General features: G+C 39.9%; 3 protein-coding genes across 8 annotated transcripts in view; 1 reads left to right on the top strand and 2 right to left on the bottom strand.

The window, feature by feature from the left end:
* Window positions 1-165: 165 nt before the first annotated feature.
* Window positions 166-907, bottom strand: Polr3K (RNA polymerase III subunit K). Its single transcript, XM_065487972.1, has 2 exons — window positions 772-907; window positions 166-654 (listed from the first exon to the last, which is right to left on the bottom strand). The coding sequence occupies exon 2, from the start codon at window positions 646-648 to the stop codon at window positions 298-300; it is 351 nt and encodes a 116-aa protein (XP_065344044.1). The 5' UTR covers window positions 649-654; window positions 772-907; the 3' UTR covers window positions 166-297.
* Window positions 908-1,140: 233 nt separating this feature from the next.
* Window positions 1,141-11,112, top strand: LOC135944979 (brefeldin A-inhibited guanine nucleotide-exchange protein 3). Of its 3 annotated transcripts, XM_065492490.1 has the most exons (30): window positions 1,141-1,272; window positions 1,340-1,554; window positions 1,798-1,937; window positions 2,047-2,315; window positions 2,378-2,543; window positions 2,597-2,723; window positions 2,774-3,049; window positions 3,195-3,327; window positions 3,385-3,482; window positions 3,837-4,021; window positions 4,078-4,325; window positions 4,381-4,621; window positions 4,679-4,860; window positions 4,915-5,077; window positions 5,128-5,457; window positions 5,519-5,747; window positions 5,805-5,960; window positions 6,009-6,173; window positions 6,227-6,533; window positions 6,590-6,769; window positions 6,831-7,089; window positions 7,146-7,311; window positions 7,371-7,663; window positions 7,776-7,946; window positions 7,998-8,121; window positions 8,404-8,871; window positions 8,929-9,190; window positions 9,251-9,472; window positions 9,532-9,903; window positions 9,965-11,112. In XM_065492490.1, the coding sequence occupies exons 3-30, from the start codon at window positions 1,853-1,855 to the stop codon at window positions 10,181-10,183; spliced, it is 6,096 nt and encodes a 2,031-aa protein (XP_065348562.1). In that variant the 5' UTR covers window positions 1,141-1,272; window positions 1,340-1,554; window positions 1,798-1,852; the 3' UTR covers window positions 10,184-11,112. The 3 variants fall into 3 exon arrangements, with proteins under 3 accessions (XP_065348562.1, XP_065348389.1, XP_065348475.1); XM_065492317.1 differs by having other exon boundaries at window positions 7,776-8,121; XM_065492403.1 differs by having other exon boundaries at window positions 1,783-1,937; window positions 7,776-8,121.
* Window positions 11,113-12,318: 1,206 nt separating this feature from the next.
* Window positions 12,319-20,179, bottom strand: part of LOC135945130 (runt-related transcription factor 3-like) — a 30,356-nt gene continuing 22,495 nt past the window's right edge. For all 4 annotated transcript variants that reach the window (XM_065492614.1, XM_065492689.1, XM_065492783.1 and 1 more), the window contains exons 4-5: window positions 14,878-15,081; window positions 12,319-13,365 (exon numbers count right to left, since the gene is read on the bottom strand). In XM_065492614.1, coding sequence (XP_065348686.1) covers window positions 12,758-13,365; window positions 14,878-15,081 — 812 coding nt within the window. In that variant the 3' untranslated portion in view covers window positions 12,319-12,757. The remainder of the gene's footprint in view (window positions 13,366-14,877; window positions 15,082-20,179) is intronic.

The following is a 20,179-nucleotide window of genomic DNA, read 5'->3' as shown; positions in this document are numbered from 1 at the left end:
TATGACAAGGCAGAATTAACAAGAATATATCTGCCATATCTGCGTACTTTGCTTCGCATCGTGCGACCTAATTTTAAAGTTATGAGTCAATTCAAATTATGTACTTGCTAATAGTTATTATAGGAATAGGCACCGTGCGAAAAATATAAAATGTAAACGCCAAAATTACATTTTGCCAAATTTTTATTTCAATAATTTATATCAGTCCATTATACTATTAATCTTAAGTTTCCAGTTCAGAGTCAAGTATATAAATATATATTATATTATATTATCAACACAATGAGGTCCAATAACTCACTCCTTCCACCTGTAGCCGCAGCCATCTTTGCAGCACTTGTAAAAAACAGTCATAGGTTCATCCGCAGATCTGGTCTGCAACTGCATAAAATAGGCCCTGTCATGATTGCAAGCAGGACACTGGGCTTCCGTATTGTCCACGTTTTTCCAAGCGTCCGCGCCACCCAAAACGTCGTCCAGCTCCTTCCGTTTCGTGTAAATATAATGGCACACGCACTCGTTCTCCATCAGGAATGAGTAAGGACAGGTATTGCAGACAAACGCCAATGTAGCTTTCGTTTCTTCACTGTTTTCCGTCGAAGTGAGTGAAAGCATGTTGCCACACCAAGGACAAAATTGAATCGGCATGTTGGCCTGCGAAGCAAAACACAACAAATTTTAATCGTATACATATTTGTTCACGTTTGGATATAAATGTGTAAGAAAAAATGTCAAATAAATTAATTAAACAATATATTTATATTATCTTACTTCTTGAAGTCCTACTGGTTCCAAAATTACTTTAAAAATGCAGCAATTTCAAGGAAAAGAGCAAAATTTTTTACTTCACGTGCACTGCTGGGTAAAATCGTGAACTATGCTACACAAAACAACACACATGATCATGATTGTGTTTTTGTATTGCTGCAATGTTGCCACCTATAAATAATTTAACTCTTGTGTACATAATATCATTTCAAATTTTTTTTACTATTTTCAAAGATAAATTAAGCATTATTAAATAAAAATTATTGCTATTTGCGTACTTTTTAAGTTATTCTGTAAAAATGAGCAGCATAATGAAACGCTATGGGGCTGGAATTATTTCTTAACGTTGGCAACTCTGACAATACAAAACAAGGCGGTGGTTGACTGCGGGATTTGTGGTGGGTTTTCTGCCGGCGCCGGCAGTGCTGTTGGTGTGTTATCAAATTAATATTTTTTATTAGCGGAAGAAAATGTTGCGTGGAGGTTGATGTCCAAGTGTTGTCTGTAGGTTTTCATTTCTAATATTTGTAGGTTGTAAATTAATAATTCTTTTTATATTAAACACTTTCAGCTTAGGAAGATGTGATTGGTTTTGCACACACCCCGTCAGCCGTGTTTTGAGCTGCTTCAACCCCCTTTGCGCCTGAGCAAAAGCAACCCTCAGTACGACGCAGCTGGCTTTGACGTTTACACTCTATCCGCCCACGCATGTTGATATCGAATTATTTAGCAGATTGAATGCTTGGAAAACACTCGCAGCCATTGAGAAATGTGAAATCACATCAGGTATCCTTTGAATACATTTGCATTTCATTTATTCATGCAGGCCCCACTTATATTAATTGTGTTTTTCAAATGCTATGGCTTAATTTGTCATTTTTATAGCATAGATTCCAATTAAATTACGCAACAGTAATATATTGGCACAGAACTTTTAATGCTTTTATCGTTTGCTAATAATTGAGTTGTGGCATAAATTTGCATTGCATATTTGAAATAAATAATCTAAATCAGTTTCATTTGTCAAAGAGGATGTGAAAAAAGTTCGTCCTCAAAGGACTGCACCATCTACCGCTTTTAAACAATGGAGGAGCTGCTGGGGAATATTGGCAAGGAAGCAGATTACTGCAAACTGCCTACTTTGAAGATTGCCGCTCTCGATGCTGTTGGTAAGATCAACGGACCAAATTATTGCACACTTTGCACTAGGCAGTATAGACGTTCTATGAATCATTCGAAATATTCACTCTTCAATTTACAAATTTGTTGTTTATGCAGAAATTTTAGAGCGCCAGCATGGAATGCTTAGAGACCAGCCATATGAGTTGCGGACAAAATGCTTTGCAGTTTTGCAGCAGGCGTTTGAGACAAAGAGAAGCAAGTTTGTTTCTTACGGTATCTCTGGGCTGCAGAAAATCCTCAGAGATGACAGATTCTACTCAAACTATGAGCCCGAAGACGATTCGGTCTGGCTGCCATCACAGCTTCTGCACTGCATCAATTCTATCTTGACCCAGTCTGATGATACACAGGTTGACATGCTGAAGGTAATGAGATTTGATCTATGTTCTATGTTCGAATTGAAATAAATGGGATTACTGAAAAACAGGCTTTACTCAACATGGCATGCTCAAACTACTGGACCATGAATGGGAGGATCATCATCCAGGTGCTGACGTTGTGCAGTGAGGCATATGAATCAGGGAATCAAGCTGTGCGCACCGCAGCCCAAGCAGCAACTAGTCAAACCTTGAGATCCTTTTGCAATTTTCTAGGTAAATTTCGGTTGATTAAAATTATTTGGATGAAAAGTAAAATATTTTTGCAGAGGATGAGAGCCAAGAACTTAACAAATCCCAGTCAAATCTTGGTGTTCTCTCACTTGGAGTCTCATGTTTCAATGAAGTCATTCCGATTCTCCAGTTTATTTGCAGCCGGATGGAGGAAGTGCAGAGGTAAAAGGAACTGCAATTTCTGATTTCAAATTATTCAAAATTATTTGCAGTGCTCCAGCAGGACGATCATGCAGTGGCGTTGTTTTCCTCCTTGAGTGTTTGCACACTTTGATATCTAGTCTTCCACAACAAACCCACGCGAACAAACACTTCACAACATTCCTGTGGCAGAAGTTTTGTCCCTCTCTCATAGCATTCCTAGGATCCCCTCGAGTCGATAAAAACATTGTGTCGAGCAACAAGACTGAAGGAGAAATGGGCAGAGGATCAGGCTGTTTGGCGTCTGCTCTTAGTTTTGATAGTCATGAAGCGAAGACTGTTTACAGGTGAGAATTATGATTTAAGTGTATATTTTTTCGTTAAAACATTTTTAATAGTTCCACCCTTGAGTGCTATTATTATTCTTAACAAAATTTAATTTGTGAATGTGTGAAAATTAATTGCCATATTTTATTATTTTAATTTTTGCAGTATTGGCACCCAGTTAGTTCGCCTAGTCGGATGCGTTGGCTCGCTGAGGCCCGTTTTAGAGTCTGTATTCCACAGAATGCTACTTTATCCACCCCCTCAGCACAGGCTAGATGCTCTCCAAGCTCTCAAGGAAGTGAGTGTCTAGATTAATGTCCTAAAATTTTAAAAAACTACTTTTACTCTTTCCCAGTTACTGCGAAGTCCTAGTCGCATAGTAGACTTTGCTGGACCAATTTTGATTCAAGATGACAAGGGATCTCAACAAAGTGACATGGCTCTTATGAGGCTGTGAGTATTTATTTTAAATTGTAAATTTTATTGTAGCACTAAATTCATATGTTATTGGTTTTCAACTTTGATCCAAATTTTAAATTCTGAATATTAATTAAATTGCAATCAAAGTACAAAACTAATTTGATTGCTTATTAGCAAAGATTAACAATTCAAAAATATAATCTAATGCAATTTGTTTTTCTTTCTTTAATCGGTTTTCCCTTTAAAATATTGTCATCCGGCGACATCCGTTGGTTAAAAAAATAATTCTTTAGGAAATATTCAGTTGAGGCGCATAAGCCAGCCGACTCAATATCTCGCAACTGAGACCTATTAAATTTATTTTTTAATTAAACAATTGCATGATAGGGTCATGGATTCAGTTGAAGAGAGTTGCCAGGTGCAAGACACAGCCATTCGATCAATGAGTGTTGCGTGCATCGTTGCGATGCTGAACTCGCTTGAAGAGCTTTGTACTGGGAAAGGCATCACCGAAAAGTACGCAGAACGAATTAACTCTACGTACAAAAGCTTGTCATCAAGTGATTATGAAGGCAAATATTTAATTCTATTTTAAATGCAAACTTTCTAATTAAAAATCTCTCTGTAGGACCTTTAACATATCAAGACATGGCTCGCTTACCAAAGCACTACAAGGAACGTATTGAAAGGGAGAAAAAACTTATCCTTGACGCCGCAGCTCCAAAAATGGAAGCACACGGCGATGAAAGTGACAGCAGTGGGATTGAAAGGGGGGCTGATGAAGAAAAGGGAGCGACAAATGATGACTGCAACAGCTTGTCTTCAGGAGATACAGAGGGACCTGAGGATGGATCAGAGCAAGGCAGCGGCGGAGATGTGAGTATTTATTGTTTTGTAATTTTTAGTCAAATATTTATGTTAAATTTAAAAGGGTTCTTTTGAGCAAGAGGATCAGAAAATTCCAGATGTGAATAATCTTGCAAAGAAAATTCCCAAAACTCTTCTTCTGGACGAAGAGCGAATTTCTGGAAGTGAGTACGTTGACACAGAACGAAACAACGCAAGAGATTTCTTCCGTGTCCTGCAGTCCTTTGTACCATCGCTGATGAAGCTTCGAAGTTCCATCGAGGTAGATGCCTCCCTACAAGAATTTTCTTCTAAATATTGTCAAAGTATATATTTTTAATTTAATGTGGATATTTTAAATAATTTCAAATTGGGATATGCAGACCTACTGTCTCAGCAGCAAGTTCGTCCTGAGGAAGATAGTTCAACTTGGACCCTATCACGAATCTCTATTGCTAATGCTGATGGCATTTACTTGGCAACTTACAACTCGCTCTTACTCAATCTCAAGCTCATTAAGATCGGCTACTATCACGACAGTTCTATTCCTCTTCCTGTAACAGAGGTGAATCTGCTCAGTGAAATATTTGTCACAGAGTTTGAATTCTTTATGACACAGCATTACTTTGTGGAGGATGTATACAACAGCGGAGTCCTTGTTTACCTCTCAACTGCTTGGCTGGCTGAGTTGTTCCAGCTCATTTTAAATTGCAATCTGCTAGAGCAGAATGGTTACTGCCCAACTTCAAACAGGAGCGTTGCTCTTGTGAATCTTCTCACTGGTACTCGGTTTTAAACGTTGATTTATTGTGGTATTTACATTTGATATTAGATGTAGATGGATTGAACAACAACAACCAAGGGGGTCAAATGCTAACAGACATCTGCAAACTGCGGAGGACAACCTCTGTTTCTGAAACAACCTTGGAAATCGAAGCTGGCATGAAGCTTTCAAGGCGAATCCTTACATGCTGCTGGAATTCTATGCTGACTGTTTTAACCAACACAATTGGTGAGGGAAGCTCTGAGTCGTCAAGCACAACAAGTCTGCAGCTCCTGTTGGGCACAGAGAGAGCCAGATCGAAGCATAAATTAGTTCGGGAAGCCGTCATAACTAGCCATGAAGGACTGCAAATTGCTGCGCGGCTCAGCAATATTCTTGGTTGGTGTATTTTTGATTCAGTTTTTCGCGTTAATTATATTTTATTTTAAATAACATGCAGGCTTACAAAAGCGAAGCGGTGCTGTTTTTGGCCTTCTCGCATCGGCTTGCTGTAAGGAAAATCGCTTTTCTAAACAAGAGGCGCACAAACACAGGCTGCGACGCCTCAAACTGCTACACAAAGGTTCTGAAAAACTGCACACAACTCACGCACTGAGCATGCATGTGTTGCTTACAACGGGACTGGAGATGGGCAGTCATAGCCCAGATTGCTGGCAGCATGTCTTTAGGTTTGGTCACTCAAATGCTCAACACGTAACGAGAACTGATCGCATTCTTGAAATTAGGTGTTGCACCTACGTATCCTCTTTGGAGTATTTGATATTTAGTCAGAATGAAAAGGTAGAAAAGAAAGCCACAGCGATCCTTTCCAAAACCAGCAAAGTAGAAACAACGTCTAATGACAAACTGGAACTTGACGTTCTGGACGACGAGCAAATATGGTATGCTGACTGAAATATTTCAAGCGCGCACTACTTCTTAGTTCGCAGTGAGGACGTTTACGGTTTCTTGACATCCAGCTCTGGAATAACACTAAACAGTGCTTCCATACCAGACCTTCTGCGGGAAAGCAAAGCCGACGTCAACTCTCACGGGGTTCTCAATCAAAAATATACTGGTTTGGTTGTCAGCACTCTGTCGCAACATGTTGATAGGTAATGCTGAAACAGTTAAATTTGTACTCCACTAAATTTTCACTTATATGTAGACTCTTTGACGACGCGGCTATGCAACTGAATCTGAAGGCGCTGATCGGATTCTTGTCTGTGCTTTGCTCAGAGAGCCAATTGCAGCTTTTCACCCAGTCTACAGCTACTACCTCAAGCAAGGACTTGTCAAAGTCCAGTTCACCCTGGTGGCAACAACTAATCACATCTGGCTTGAAGACCGCAAAATTTAGTGACGCCCTACTACTGAGCAGAATTACGCAAGTGATGCTCAAGTGCGTTCGCAGTGGGCGTCCATTGATACATATCATGAAGGCGTGGGCCATCGTTGGCCCACATTACATGGAGGTCAGTGCAATTTCTCACGATTATGAATTTGAATTTAGTTTCTATTTGATTTCTAGGCTGCGTGTCACAAAGAAAGGAACATTTCAAAACGGGCAATTACGAGCATCCATGACATTGTCACAACATTCCTCAGTGATCAGTCAGAGCTGCCGCATTTTCATTTCAACGAGGCTCTTTTTAAACCCTTTGAGAATCTATTGTGCTTGGAACTGTGCGATTCTGACGTTCAAGATCAAGTAAGACTTGTGTTTTTTTACAATATTTTTTTCAAATTTTTATGAATCTCATTTTTAATAGATTGTGTCGTCAATTTGCGAATTTGTTGAGTGCAACAATACTGAGATCCGCTCTGGCTGGCGCCCGCTTTTTGGAGCGCTCCGAGTTGTGCACACATCCTCCGCCTCATTTCTGCTCCGCAGCGAGGATAACCAAACAAGCCAAATGAATATCCTGCTTGACGTCTTTGAAGTCTTCATGAACACTGACAACCCACTTGTGTTCTCAAATGCAGCGATTGACTGCATACTCTGCCTATTGAAATACGTCAGAGGTCCATGTAAGCATTTAATTTTATCTAGTATAATATCTAATTGATGAATTTTTACAATGCAGTCACTCCTGACGAGGAAGTAACCATGGCCACTCAAGAGAAGTACGAGAGCGATTGTCCCTCAGTCGAGTTGTGTGTTGCCGCTTTGAAGTACCTGCAGCGCTGCTTTGAAATTCTGACGTCGATGTACCGAATGCCAGCATGCCCTATTTTCCACGCTGCACACAGGTAAAAATAATACGCTCATAATTATTTGCTTTTAAATTAAAAATTTACTCTTGACCTAGAATTCAGCTAAACAGCACCCTCCAGTTGGTTGATGGCGTCATTCCCAATATTGAAGTCACATATTTTGATGACCACAAAGAGGACACAGAAATTTCGTATAAACTGCTGGACCCAACTGAAAATCTGCCCACACGGTCACTGGAAACAATGGACTGCGGCAGTGGAGTGCTGCACGTGTGGCACCTCCTGATTGAAGGTCTTGCCGGTTGCTGCACGTACAGTTCTCGCAAGTATCAGCCGCACTGCCTGGACACCTTGTTTGGTATGCTGCGGTCACTCATGGACGTTCCAGGTAATTTGAGCTTTTCAAAATTTAACAGTAACTTAATTGCTGATGCTTCTATCCTTGCAAATTAATGTCCCATTAAAAATGTCACTTGCTTTTACAATTGGGATATCATCAGGTCCTGAGTTTGGATTTTACTGCGTTAACCACGTACTTCTGCCCACTGTTCAAAACTGGCTCCGTAAAACCGGCCGCATATTCAGAGGCTGGGACAACTTTGCCCCAAATTTCAAGCAGTGCTGTGGGCTCACCACTGATCTTGTTGTGGATCATCTAGTTTTTATAAACAGTGAGCACAAATATCTCAATTTTGCAACGTCTCACGAATCAATTTTTTCAGAACATGACCTGCATGAGTTTGACGCGCACGCCACTCTGATGCTGAAGCAACTGCTGCTGTTGATGATAGAATGCATTGTCCAACCCACGGAGAGCATTGCCCGCCTCGGTTGTGCATGCATGAGGTCAGTTTCTGACTTAATAATCTTTTTACCGTTATTTGACACTATACAACCATAGTAAAAAGGATATGCAATCCCTTCCCCAGTTAAAAAAGGCTAATCACCATCATTTGTCATTTTGGATAAGAATTAGTTGCTTAAAGTTTATTTGAAAAGCTGGAGAGGTGGACTCATAATTAAAAATATTTAATTACAATAATTTGACACCAACGTTTTTATTTGTTGGTCTAGATTTAAAAGTAATTTTTACAAAACGCTGAAAAATGCTTGATCTGATCGTTTCAGGCATCTGATTTTGTCTGCCGGACCAGTCTTAACATTCTCGCAGTGGAAAATCGCGTGCTTGGCTCTACACAGATCCTGTGCGATATCTGTCACCTCTCTTCAACAACTCGTGGCCGCCTTCAACCTCTGCTCACAGAGTTTTTACGGAGACCTGGCGCAGGTGAAGGTGGCCGCCCGTCGAGATTGCACTGCAGCTGAAAACCAGCGGCTGCTTGACTTGGCTCAGCAAGTTTTCCTTCTTGAAAGTCAAAGGAACATGTGTGCTGCGCCCATGCCTCTGGATGGAGATGAGGAGAGGAGCTTCATTTTCTTGCTCTATCCTCACGACTTGGATTTCACCCTAAATCCTGATTCGTACATCATCAGGGTGCCCTTCCGAAATATGGTTGTAGGGTTGCTGGCACACCAGATTTTGCTGCAAACCATTGGAAATTTGCTCTTGCAAGGAACTACACACATTGTTCCAAGGTAATTTTCATCTTGTGTCATGTATGATTTTATTTAAATGATTTTACACGTGTGTAGTTTGGCAAATGTTTTACTCCACTCACCTGCGCCAACTCCCTCGCAAGAGAGCAAGGACATATCTGGCTCACATCTCTCTGGAATGCTCAGCCTCTTGGCGCCTGAGCACATTCAGATTTTGCTATCTTGCCTGCAGCAATCCTACAACATGGCTCTCGCGTTTGATGGCAGGCCAGGGCTGAAATTTTTAATGCAAAAAGTAGCACAACTGCAGCGAGCTGCTAACTTGTATCGCCAAGCTGGCGCTGCCTGGACTATAAAGGTGAACTTTGTCCCCCTGTTAATTTAAAGACCGCATTTAATCCATTTTTTTCTTATTCAGATGGTTACTCTGTTTGAGCTGAGCATCCACACCTTGTGCACGTTAGAAACTAAGAAAATAAAGCTAAGGGACCTGATGGCCTCTACAAGCGGAACTGAAATCAACGAGTACTCTTTTGTGTGCATGCTGCAGCAGAATTTCAACAACTTATGCGACATTTACATTGAAATTGTGCTTGACAGAGACGGACAACATTCCGCTGTGGATCACATTGCCGATCAGGTTTACCCCAAATAATCCAATTAATCATTCCTTGTAGTAACTTGGTGTACTGTATTTAGCCAATATTTTTCCTGATCGCCATGCCTGACGACTTCCCTGAAATTCAGGGCAAGGAAGAAAGTCCAAAGAAGTCAATCACTCCAGAAGCAAAGGAAACTCCGCCAAACTCCCCTCTACGTGATGCCGTGAGCGAAGAGGAGGCTCAAAACTCACCATCTCAAGCTGACAAAACCTCCATCTACTCAGTCGCTACTGAAAATGAAATCGCCCAGCTCTTTGGAGAATACAAGAAGCGCAAACAAAACCACGCAATGCCTGGCTCGTCTTCAGGAGCCAACTGGAGGAAAAATCCTTTCAATTCTATCCCTCAGAGCCCCGACCCATCTATATCCCCTGAAATTGAAATGCAGAGAAAGAGCAGCATCTTCAAGGTAATTTGAACAAGCTTACCGAAGACGTTTTAAGTTCATAATTTTCTGGTTTCTTCAATAGGATAGTGAGGCCCACCGAAGAGTTTGGGCAGAAATGCTGGGGTCAGTCTTTGACTTGGTTGCCCAGTTGGACGACTCAAAATTCAAAGTACTACTCCCTGTACTTTTCAACGGAGTAAGGCGTCTGACTGCTCACGCCACTGACTCTAGCTTGAAACAAGCACTGGCCGAGTTTTTCCACCGTGTGGCCATGGCCTACGGGTTTAGTCCCGACGCTTAGTCATTCCTAGTTTCCAAAGGTGGGCATATATTTTGCTTTTCAAATTATTTTGGATGATCTCGGTTATCTTTTGTCAAAAGCTTTATTTGAGCTTTTATTCCAAAGTCGATGAAAGAGAAATGATTACAGAATTTCAGGTTTATTGGACCGCAAGTATAGTTCTATATAGGATATATATTCAGTGTGGTATGATTATTACGATAAAAATAATACTTAAAATACCATATATCTTCTCTAAATGTCTTGTGCTCTTAAAAAATGAATCGTAAAATGCCTTGAAATATAATTTATAACGTAGATTGAAGTAATGAACAACTACTATTGAGTTCTTCAGCTTTCACATAATCAATTTGCAAAAAAGTGCTGTGTATTTAAGTGACCTGTAGGATTATTTATCGTAAAGATACGAAAATTGTGTTAGTTATGCAACAACATACAAGTCACTTCTTACTGTACTGCTTAAAACTCGCTTTGAAATATCACTAAAAACCGCAAGGTTGCTTATAAAAATACGTGAATCAACTAGAGAGCACAGAGACCTAACTTAAAGAAATATTTAGACGCTGAGTCTTGTCTTGATATATATTATTGAAAAATATGATATGATCATCAAAGTTAGCATAATGATATATTTTCGATTTTTTATGTAACTCGTGAGCCCGTTGTCAAAACTTTATGTGAGTCTGTCCAAAAATCCTCTATTTTAATTAAAAACGATCCACTTAAGACTTGTGTGTGCAATGACTAGTCGAGCAAAAAATAATTGGCAATCACAAAAAAGTTCTGTTTCGTTGCACTGCGATAACTCGTCTAATTTTTTTACTTGATTGACCACACGTCCCGAATATAATAATATACCAAAATATAAGTGTGTGTTACGTGGAAGGTGCGGACTAACTGAAATAAACATAGCGAATGGCACAACGGAATTTTTAATCTTATTTCCTGCTTCATTGATTACACGCACAAAAAATAATATTGAGACGCGAAACTCATCACTGGATAACTTGAGCAAGGCGACTGCTTTGCAAGGAGATATTTTTATGTGTAGCAGGTTGAAAGTGACACCGCGTGTGTCTACTCAATGTCATGTCGTCCTACCTGTGGCTGCCAGGCCTCCCTTCAGCCACCCACGATGACAGCGCAACTCCTCTCCAATGTATCGTTTTCCACATTATATTATTTTTCTTGCTCCTTTTTTCAATCAATCAAATTCTTGCCATCAGAGGGAAGGGCGTTGAAAATTTTCGCCTCAGATTTAGTTTCGATAGAACCTGATCTTACTATAAGGTTGTTTTCTGTATACAATGTCGTCCAGTTTGGCCGCTAACAATTAGCTTCTGCTCCGCTGCTTTCCATTTTTTCATCCATGCTGCTCGTTGGAGGCTGCACGGAGTCTGCTGCGATTTTCCTATTATATATCGTGCTACCGCCAAAGATTGGATGTATAAGGTCAGGTGTGTCGTGAACAGGAGGGGGACCGACGCTGGCACTTGGCAGCATCACTGATTTTTAATTTTTATGCTTCAACAACTTCTGAAGTAAAATCTGGCACAACAAATTTACACGGTTTTAATATTGTTCATTCGCATTAAATTTTTTGTCTTGTTTTAGAATAGAAAATTAACCACCAGAAACGGAAAAAAGGCGCGCAAACCCCTTTTTTACATTTTGCTGCTACTAATTGGATTCATGTTGCTTGTACTATAATATTATATTTATAAACATCAGTACTCAGTTCACGAAAAAATAAAATAAGTGATAGCAATATTCAAATGCAGGCGTAACGAGTGAAACGTTTTTTATTTTGAAAGTGAGGTCCACGCCAGTTCAAATTTGACTTCAGAATATTCAACAAAAATGATTTGTTCAAATTAACTTAATTTTTCACTGTATTTCTATTTTTTTTAATTATGGGCTAAAGCTTCAGTGAAATTTGGAGTATAATTGCCAATCACAAACGATGAACCACTGCAAAGTTTGATATCCAACTTTTTATCTGATTTTTTCTACTTCAAATCAACTTATTTATTAAAATAATACAAAGGTGATAAAATTTCATTAGTAAATTTTTAGAAATGGTTTTAAAAAGGGTAATTATATTTTATATTATTACTATGATTGAAAGAGATGTGAATTGTCATATTTCGCGTTTATTTTTCAATTTACAATTATTGCACATTACAAAAATGTAATTGCTGTATAAAAACGAAGAGGTTGAATCAATGCAATCCCCTAAACACAAATCTTAACAAAGATAATAAAAATTTACAGCACCTGACATTCCTTACAAAATAACTAGATATTTGGCTTTGATAGAGAGTAAAACTGTTAACAATCGAACGCAGAGTAAAACAGCTGAGATTAAAAGCAATTTAAGCAGAATAAAGCAAGGCTCAAAATCCCTGACAAAAAACTCGTTCGTCTGTGAAAATGAATGATAACATCGATTAACGACACATTCCACGCGCTTCTTCAATCGCTCTAGGCGAGTTCTAGGAAACAATCAGTGTCACTTTTTGAGTAGAACAGAGAGATCACGATAACAATCCTGCTTCCGAAACGACGATTACTCTAGTAGGGTCTCCACACAGACGGGTCCGCGTGCCGATCGTTCGTGTAGCGCGAGTCTTCTGGCTGCGTGTCGGCTATCAACGGTCCCTGCTCGATGGTCCTGGAGCCCGAGATGGTGACGTTGCTGGTGCTGGTCACGACAGCCAGCTCGTCCTGCGGCGCCGTCGCCGCCACGTACTGCACGTCGGGCTTGTGCTCGACGGCGTCGTGCGGCAGGTGCAGGTGGATTTGGTGGTTTTGATTGTACAGGTGCGGATAGAGGATCGGGGGCGGCAGATAGGTGGACGAGGTGGCTGGACTCGAGCCGCCCCCGGGGCACGGGGCGCTGCCGTAGAACGACGAGTTGGACGAGTAGTTGTTGTGCATGATGATGTACGAGCTGTTAGACGGCGTCGACGGCATCAGCGACAGTGGCGTCGGCGACGACGTTGGTGACGTGCCCGTGTGCAGATACCCTGTCGGCGTGCTCGTCTGGTCGCTCGAGTAGCGCATCAGCAGCGGCGAGTACGAGTCGGCGCCCTGCCGGCTGCCCAGCACATCCATTTCGCCCTTCGGCCGCACCTCGCTGTACGTGTAATCGCCGGACATCGCCGAGTGGTCCGACAAACCTGAAACACAACAATCACACGTTTCAAAAGTTTGTTTCATCTAGGTTTTCGGTATGTTGAGATTTTAATGACAGCTGAAATATTATTTTAAAATGTTTTTTGACATAATTACTATTGTTTTGTAAAAATTTGCATTTGAAACTACGATTTTTTTCGTGTATTTCAACTCAAGTTTAAAAAAATTAACAATTTCAACGTGTTTAGCCTTTTTAAGGAAGGCGAGGAGTGAGAAGAGTCGTTTCCAGTTCAATGAACTTTTTGACCTAATTAATTGTTTTAACATGTTGATTATGAAATGAAACAGATTTTCAAGATTTCTCAGAGCCTGGATTCCATGACACGCCGTCAGTAGTTGGCCAAAGTTGGAAATCAGCCTGTTACAAGAAACAAGAATAGGCACGCTTGTCATGGGTTCCACTACTTGATAAGTAGAAACAAGAGCTTTCATTGTAAATTTTAGCCTGACTGTGGGAAATAGACGAATTTCGACCACTTTCTCATCTGTGATAAAAAATGAAGTCAGGCAAAGATTTTAAGTCTGCAGTGCCGGAAAAGTGATCAAAACCAATTTGAAAAGAAAAATTGTGTTTATATTACAATGATACATAAAATGTGAATGATGATCTCTTCAACATTACACGGCGAGACGATTATATTGATATAAAAATTTTGCAAACTTTCTCGCGGATAAAATTGGAATTTCAGCTTCAATTTACCTATCTCGTTGGGTTGATTACTACGAGTCCAGATTGAGTGTCACATTTTTCTATTTGATAACATACCCAATATTTTGTTGTACTATTGAAAATTTGAACTATTTCGTTGAGGTTATGATTTTTCTAGGGAACAAATCATTAATTCAATTTAAAATCCATTAGTTTTGTATTTTTCATGAAAATATTTGGTTTTAATATTTTAAAGCAAAAAAAGAAACCATTGGAGGAGGAATAAAATAAAAATGTATTTAATACGTAACAAATAAATGTCATTTCACTCTGAGCCAATAATTATCTGGTAAATGGTCATTGTAAAACCTATTTTTGATTAAATTAATCTTTCTCGGCGTGATGAATTCCGTGTAGGATATGTTTTCCGTCGTTTCATACACTCCATTATTAAGGAAAAATAAATTTGGTCACAAAAAAATCCAAAGTCGATCATGATAGTTGAAGAGATATACCGATGAATCAACAGTAAACAGTAACCCGTTCATTTCCTATTTTGATGAAACTAATCATACTAACTGATAGAGGAAAAATATTTACGACAGATATATTTTCTCCGTCTGCGTGTAGATACAATAATAAAATAGGATGTCCCTATAATTTTGTGACCTTGTTTTTAACTTTCGCTCTGATAAGAAGATAAGCAAATAGAAGGATTGCTAACAATTAAAAATATTTGTTTTCCGTTTGAGTTGTTTTCACTGAAAAATATCTCATGACTGCAATCAGTTTTTCCGCGAGTTCAAGGAAAACTTTACGTTACATTCATTGACATTTAAAATCTTACCTGAAGTTAGGTGGTGTGAAATAGGGGTTGGATTTGTTTCAGCTAATGTGGAAATGTCTGTTGCAAAAGGTGTGTAGCCCGAAGACTGCAGAGGGGAAGAGGTCAAATGGTACGAGGGGTAGGTGCTGGAACAGAAGCCGTTCCACGAACTCTCAGTAGGTGGTAGGTCCATGTCTGTGGATGCAACGCTCACAGCAATCGGATCTGCAACACAAAAAAACACAAATCGATTGAGAACCAGTGCTAAAACGCCGCTGGAGGGCATAAACCTAAAAATAATAGCCATTGAGACAGCAACGCTCAATAAGATTTGATCCACATCACAATCAGATATCCGAAAATCCATTTATAAAAAATTAGGCCAAATTAACTGTTGCTTTGCTGTGTAAAAAGTGAGCCAATTTCGACAAACGAGAGAGAAGCGTCCAATTTCATTCAGCAAATAATAGGCTTCTGGCCGAGTTATGAATGGCTCTGTTATATATTAATTATTATTTCTGTGGCAGCCATCACGATTAAGTCTGCTCAAACGAGTGTGAAAAGCTGCCGGCCGAATAAATTACCAACTTGTTCAGCTTTTTACGTCTGCCGGTAGTGCTGGCTGCGATTTGATTCCTGTTGATTGGCGACTAATCAAGTTACAAAAGAAGACTCGGTGTCGATACTTAGAGCGCTCGGCGTATTAAAAAGTGGTTGGAAATCAACTGGCGCGAGATTACAGGCATGGGAACAGCCGTATTCATTACTTCTGTGCTCCATCGCGACGCGCGTACATACAATACGCCTCACTTGGAGCTGGGTATTACAAATGGAATACGATAAGGTTGAGTGACGTGAGGAAAATAAATAACATCACTCGCCGCGTTTTTATTCTCCTTGCAGCGGGAGAGTCATATTTTCATGCCTGCGTGTGTGTATCATTGCAATCGTGGGAAAGGGAGATTTTAAATTAGATTTTCTACACATATTATATTATACGCGATCAGCTACCTTTAGAAAAGGGCACACTACTTGCGATATTTCCTGCAGAAAAGGTGTTGTTGAAGTATTGATTTTTCTATACATGAAACATGAATCTCCCATGACCTGAGCACAAGAGTTAATTAAAAAAATTCCTATCAACTAAAAGATATATATTTTAAAATTTATCTGACAATAAGGTAATGGAATTGAAATTAGCATCAGTAAATAAGGCATTTCAACCATCTTAAGCCGAAGTCAAAACCTCTAATATTGAAAAAATAAACCATTTTTGCTTACGCTTTGTGAAACATTTTTATTTTGCGCCTGACTTTTGTCAATTTCTGCATTTTCCCATTAGAGTTCGGTTTGTTTTGACTATGATTAAATTGATTGCATAATTTTTTGAGTTAAAATACTTGACTGGAGTTCAACTTATTTCGAAAACATTGGTTTCCTTTTAACATTCCTGCCGAGTTGAATGCAAAAATTCAAACAAATGGTATTAAATTATTTTGAGTGCCTTCGAAGTGTCCTATTAAAGGAATTTTGGCGTTATTCCATAAACAAACAATAACAAACAAAAAATAATCAATCAAAATACCATACAAACTGGAGTCTCTTTAAAATTGAAATATTAAAAAATAGTTGCAATTCAGACGTAGAAGTTACTGGCTGATAAACTTTCCATGAATTTTCATCCTAAGATATGTTGACTAGAACTAATTGACCGAAAAAATCAGCCAAAACCAACTGATTATAATACTTCCTCAAACATGTATGGAAATTAACAAATCTTTGTAGAAAATTTTTTGTGTGCTGATTTGGATTTTGCAAATCGATAAACTGTTTCTGCCAGCGGCGGTGCTTTACTTTTGCTCGACATGTGCCACCTGAGGTTTCCAGACTTGTTAGCTGTTAGTTTCTCCGGCTTGGATGTGCACGACCTTTGAACTACAATAAAAGAGAAAAGCAGCCGATTCCGCGAGTGTACGAACGGGCGTCATTAATTTGCGGCTTTGATTACTGTTAGTTCCAGCTGCATTTGCTACCGCGCGCGCGAGCGCGCGTATATATGCCTATAGAGTGTTGGCCCAAAGTGACTCCAATTAGAGACCGCGACGGCAAATCCCGCACCGGCAAATGTACTGCTGCCATCAATCGCGGCGAAGAAAGGAAGAAAGTACAAGTGCACTCAGAGCGCGAAATTGCCGGTGGGCCATTAACGAGAGCGACTAATTTTTCTCGAGCAAGCGGCGGCAAAAAGCTGCTCTAGCTGCTCGATTCTCCGAATCGCTCCTCGGAGAGCCTGAAACGAACTAACTAGGCCTCCCACCTGATAACCCTGGAGGGCCCGCAAAATAATTACACCTAGCTGGCTGGCTCTTTTCTTTCTGTGCCTTTTATATTGTTATTACGGCGGCCGCGGCGAGCTGCAGATGATGCGCGCGGCCTTTTGTCGGCTTTTACGTTTTTCATTCATCTGCTAGCTCTGGGTGGCGTGTCGGCGGTCTGATAATATTATAAACGAACACAATGAAGACTGCCCTTCGCTTGTTAGTTGCCTCGAGAGCCGTGCGGCAAAAAACAGCCAGACGAATGCCACACGCAATAATTTAAATTTGGATGTGCTACAAGCTCGTTGTGCGGGAGGAGTCCAATTTTGTTTTGACAATAGCATGAGCTCCAATTTTGAAAAATTTTAAAAATACTTGGTGAGAAATTTAAATTTTGCATTAGACCAAAACTATTTAACCCTATTTTTCTAAAGTAATTTGTAGCAATATTAAATGTTTTATTTAAATTTTTCATCGGTTTACCTCTTTCGACATGGGCGACCCCCTGATAGCGAACAACTCGCGAAAACATCGTGTCCCAATAACCATGGGAGCGCGGGCCTCATTGGAGAAAGCCCAATCCAGAAAAGAACAAGCTCGTGTTACTGACCCGCACCGGGGTCTCGCTAGACATTCGTCCCTTGAAATTAATGCACGCGCATGCTAGAAAGGTGCAAAAGTAGCGAGTCGGAAAGCTTTTGCAACCCTCCCAAATCAATATGGAATCATCATTCCAATGCAAGATAATATCTAAAGATAGGTTTCGAGCACTGTTTGTGATGTGAAAAATGCGATTTTTTTCGTTATAAATAAATTTTCTGTCAATTTACTTCACGGTAGTTTGCGAGGATACAAAAAATAGAGATCAGTCTAATTGTAAGAACTGTGTAAATCTACGAGGAATTAATAAAATCTGGATTTTGATTAATGCACATTGGCATTTTATTCTATTATTGCTGGAGTCTACAAACTGAAGAACCACTAACTAAACCTAAAAAATTAATGAATTAGATGATATTTTTCTGTGGATATCCTCCTTATACTGTCAGTTTCCCTCTCAATTATTATTTTTTGCTGCCAGCTATCATTAAAAAGTAGAAACTGCAGTAAAACGTTCGTGACAAACCAATCGTAGAAAATATATTATGCAAAACTGACGTGAAGAGAGCACTGCAAATTTTGTATGGCCAATTTGGAATTCCCGAAAAGATTTTCCTAGAACGGAGGGGCATGAGCACGAGTGACTATCCATTCACGTAAAAGTCGACGGCGCCATTCATGGCTAAAGAGTCGCGCGCGCCGCGCCAGATCGTGAAAAGGAAACAAATTTTGATTACACTTTGACGGCTTGTTGCAGCAACTCGGAATCGGGGCCACGGTGTATTATTAACGCAGTGATTAATGGCTGTTTAAAGAGAAACACACAACACACTGGGTGCCGACGCAATAAAGGTGAGCATGGAAAAGTCGGCGCGACGAACGGGTTTTCTCCATCTAGGGTCTCGATTTTCCTCAAAAGCGTGCAATCATTTCCCAAAATAATTGGCGCAGCAGCGGCGCGTTTCCTCAAATTATCAACAGTCGGCTAGCTGGTTAACGGAGGACACATGCAATTATTGAGTCCACACACTCGCGGCGGCGCCGGTATATATGATCTGCTGCTGCCGACTGCGCAAACATGCGAGGAGAAAAAGTTATTCAAGCATCACCTCGATAGGAAGTGTTTCCTTTTTCAACTCTTTTCCTGTTATTACTCCACGCGTTTGCAACAAAAGCTGCTGGTGAACAGAGAGCGAGAAGTTGTTGTCTTCCTTTTTCCGTGCGTTTGTAGCACCTGCACCACTACTCTATTGATAATAATGATTCGCCTCTGCTCTTTTAATAACATTTCGCCCGAGTGTGTTTCTGCCTGCCCTCCTTATTAACGTTTTTATTTTGTAAAAAAGTTCGTTGCTTTTCACGTGCTTGCGTGGAATAATCGATCATCGTCAACCGTGCACACACACACGGCTGCTCGTTTTTCTCTGAACGAACCATTTTCAGGCCAATTATCTGGCTCAATGAAATTATAAAGACTGAATTCAACATGCGAACTTTGATTAGAGAGCATATGTCATTTGATTGAATTGGAATTGTGTGTTATTTTTTCTGGAATTTGCTAGACTTAACAAAAATTACAAGTTTTTGACGATTTAGTTGGTCCATTTTGGTCTATTAAATAGTCAAATTAGTCAGATTTGACAACAATATTCGGTTTTATTCGATTAAGAAGCGCAATTTTTGAATCAAACATTAATTGATTTATTGATCAATTTTGAACATACAGCAATATTGTGAATTAATTAGATTAGTCGAGCTCTTGCAAAAACTAACAGGAGTCTCATCTTAAATTATAGGCAAATTTCCATAACCAATAAAGTTTTAGAATTCCTCTTATATATATGATAGGTTGTTTTTAATCGTTTTAAACAGTAGTTTAATAGTCACATTTTACAATTTGCGGATCATTCTGGAAATATAACTAGTTCAGAGTCCACTTACGTCCAATTCATTTTTTTTGTGATGCTCAAGTTAATTTTTACAGCTCCTCTTGATAATTGAGGTAAAATTCACTAGTTTGACAAATTTAAATGGAAACCGCGAGAAGGCCGGGCATCAAGCGTTTTATTCCTGCGCAGGGCAGTATAGAGGCCCCCGAGACAAAAGTGATCAGCTAAAAGCATCGAGGCAGAAGTAAAAACAGCAGGTCAATCATCATCACATTATATGATGTGGAGAGCTGGAGCAACGAATGGAGCGGGTGCCTCAAAGCGATTTCCAGTTTTTCCTTTCTCCTTTGTAAACAGCCGCGTGGCTATGTGTGCGACGACAGCGGCGGCCGATTTAAAAGCTGCCGGGTGAAATTGGCCTCACACATCGAGATAAAAACGGCGAGAGGCTGGCGTGATTGCGCTCCTCGCGTGGGCAGCTCTGAGAAAAAGATGAAATAGGGACACCCCCGAGAG

The sequence above is a fragment of the Cloeon dipterum genome, chromosome 1 (genome assembly GCF_949628265.1).
Source record: "Cloeon dipterum chromosome 1, ieCloDipt1.1, whole genome shotgun sequence".
Classification (NCBI taxonomy): Eukaryota; Metazoa; Arthropoda; class Insecta; order Ephemeroptera; family Baetidae; genus Cloeon; species Cloeon dipterum.
The sequence above is the reverse complement of the archived record's forward strand: the minus strand, read 5'-3'. Positions and strand labels throughout refer to the sequence as shown.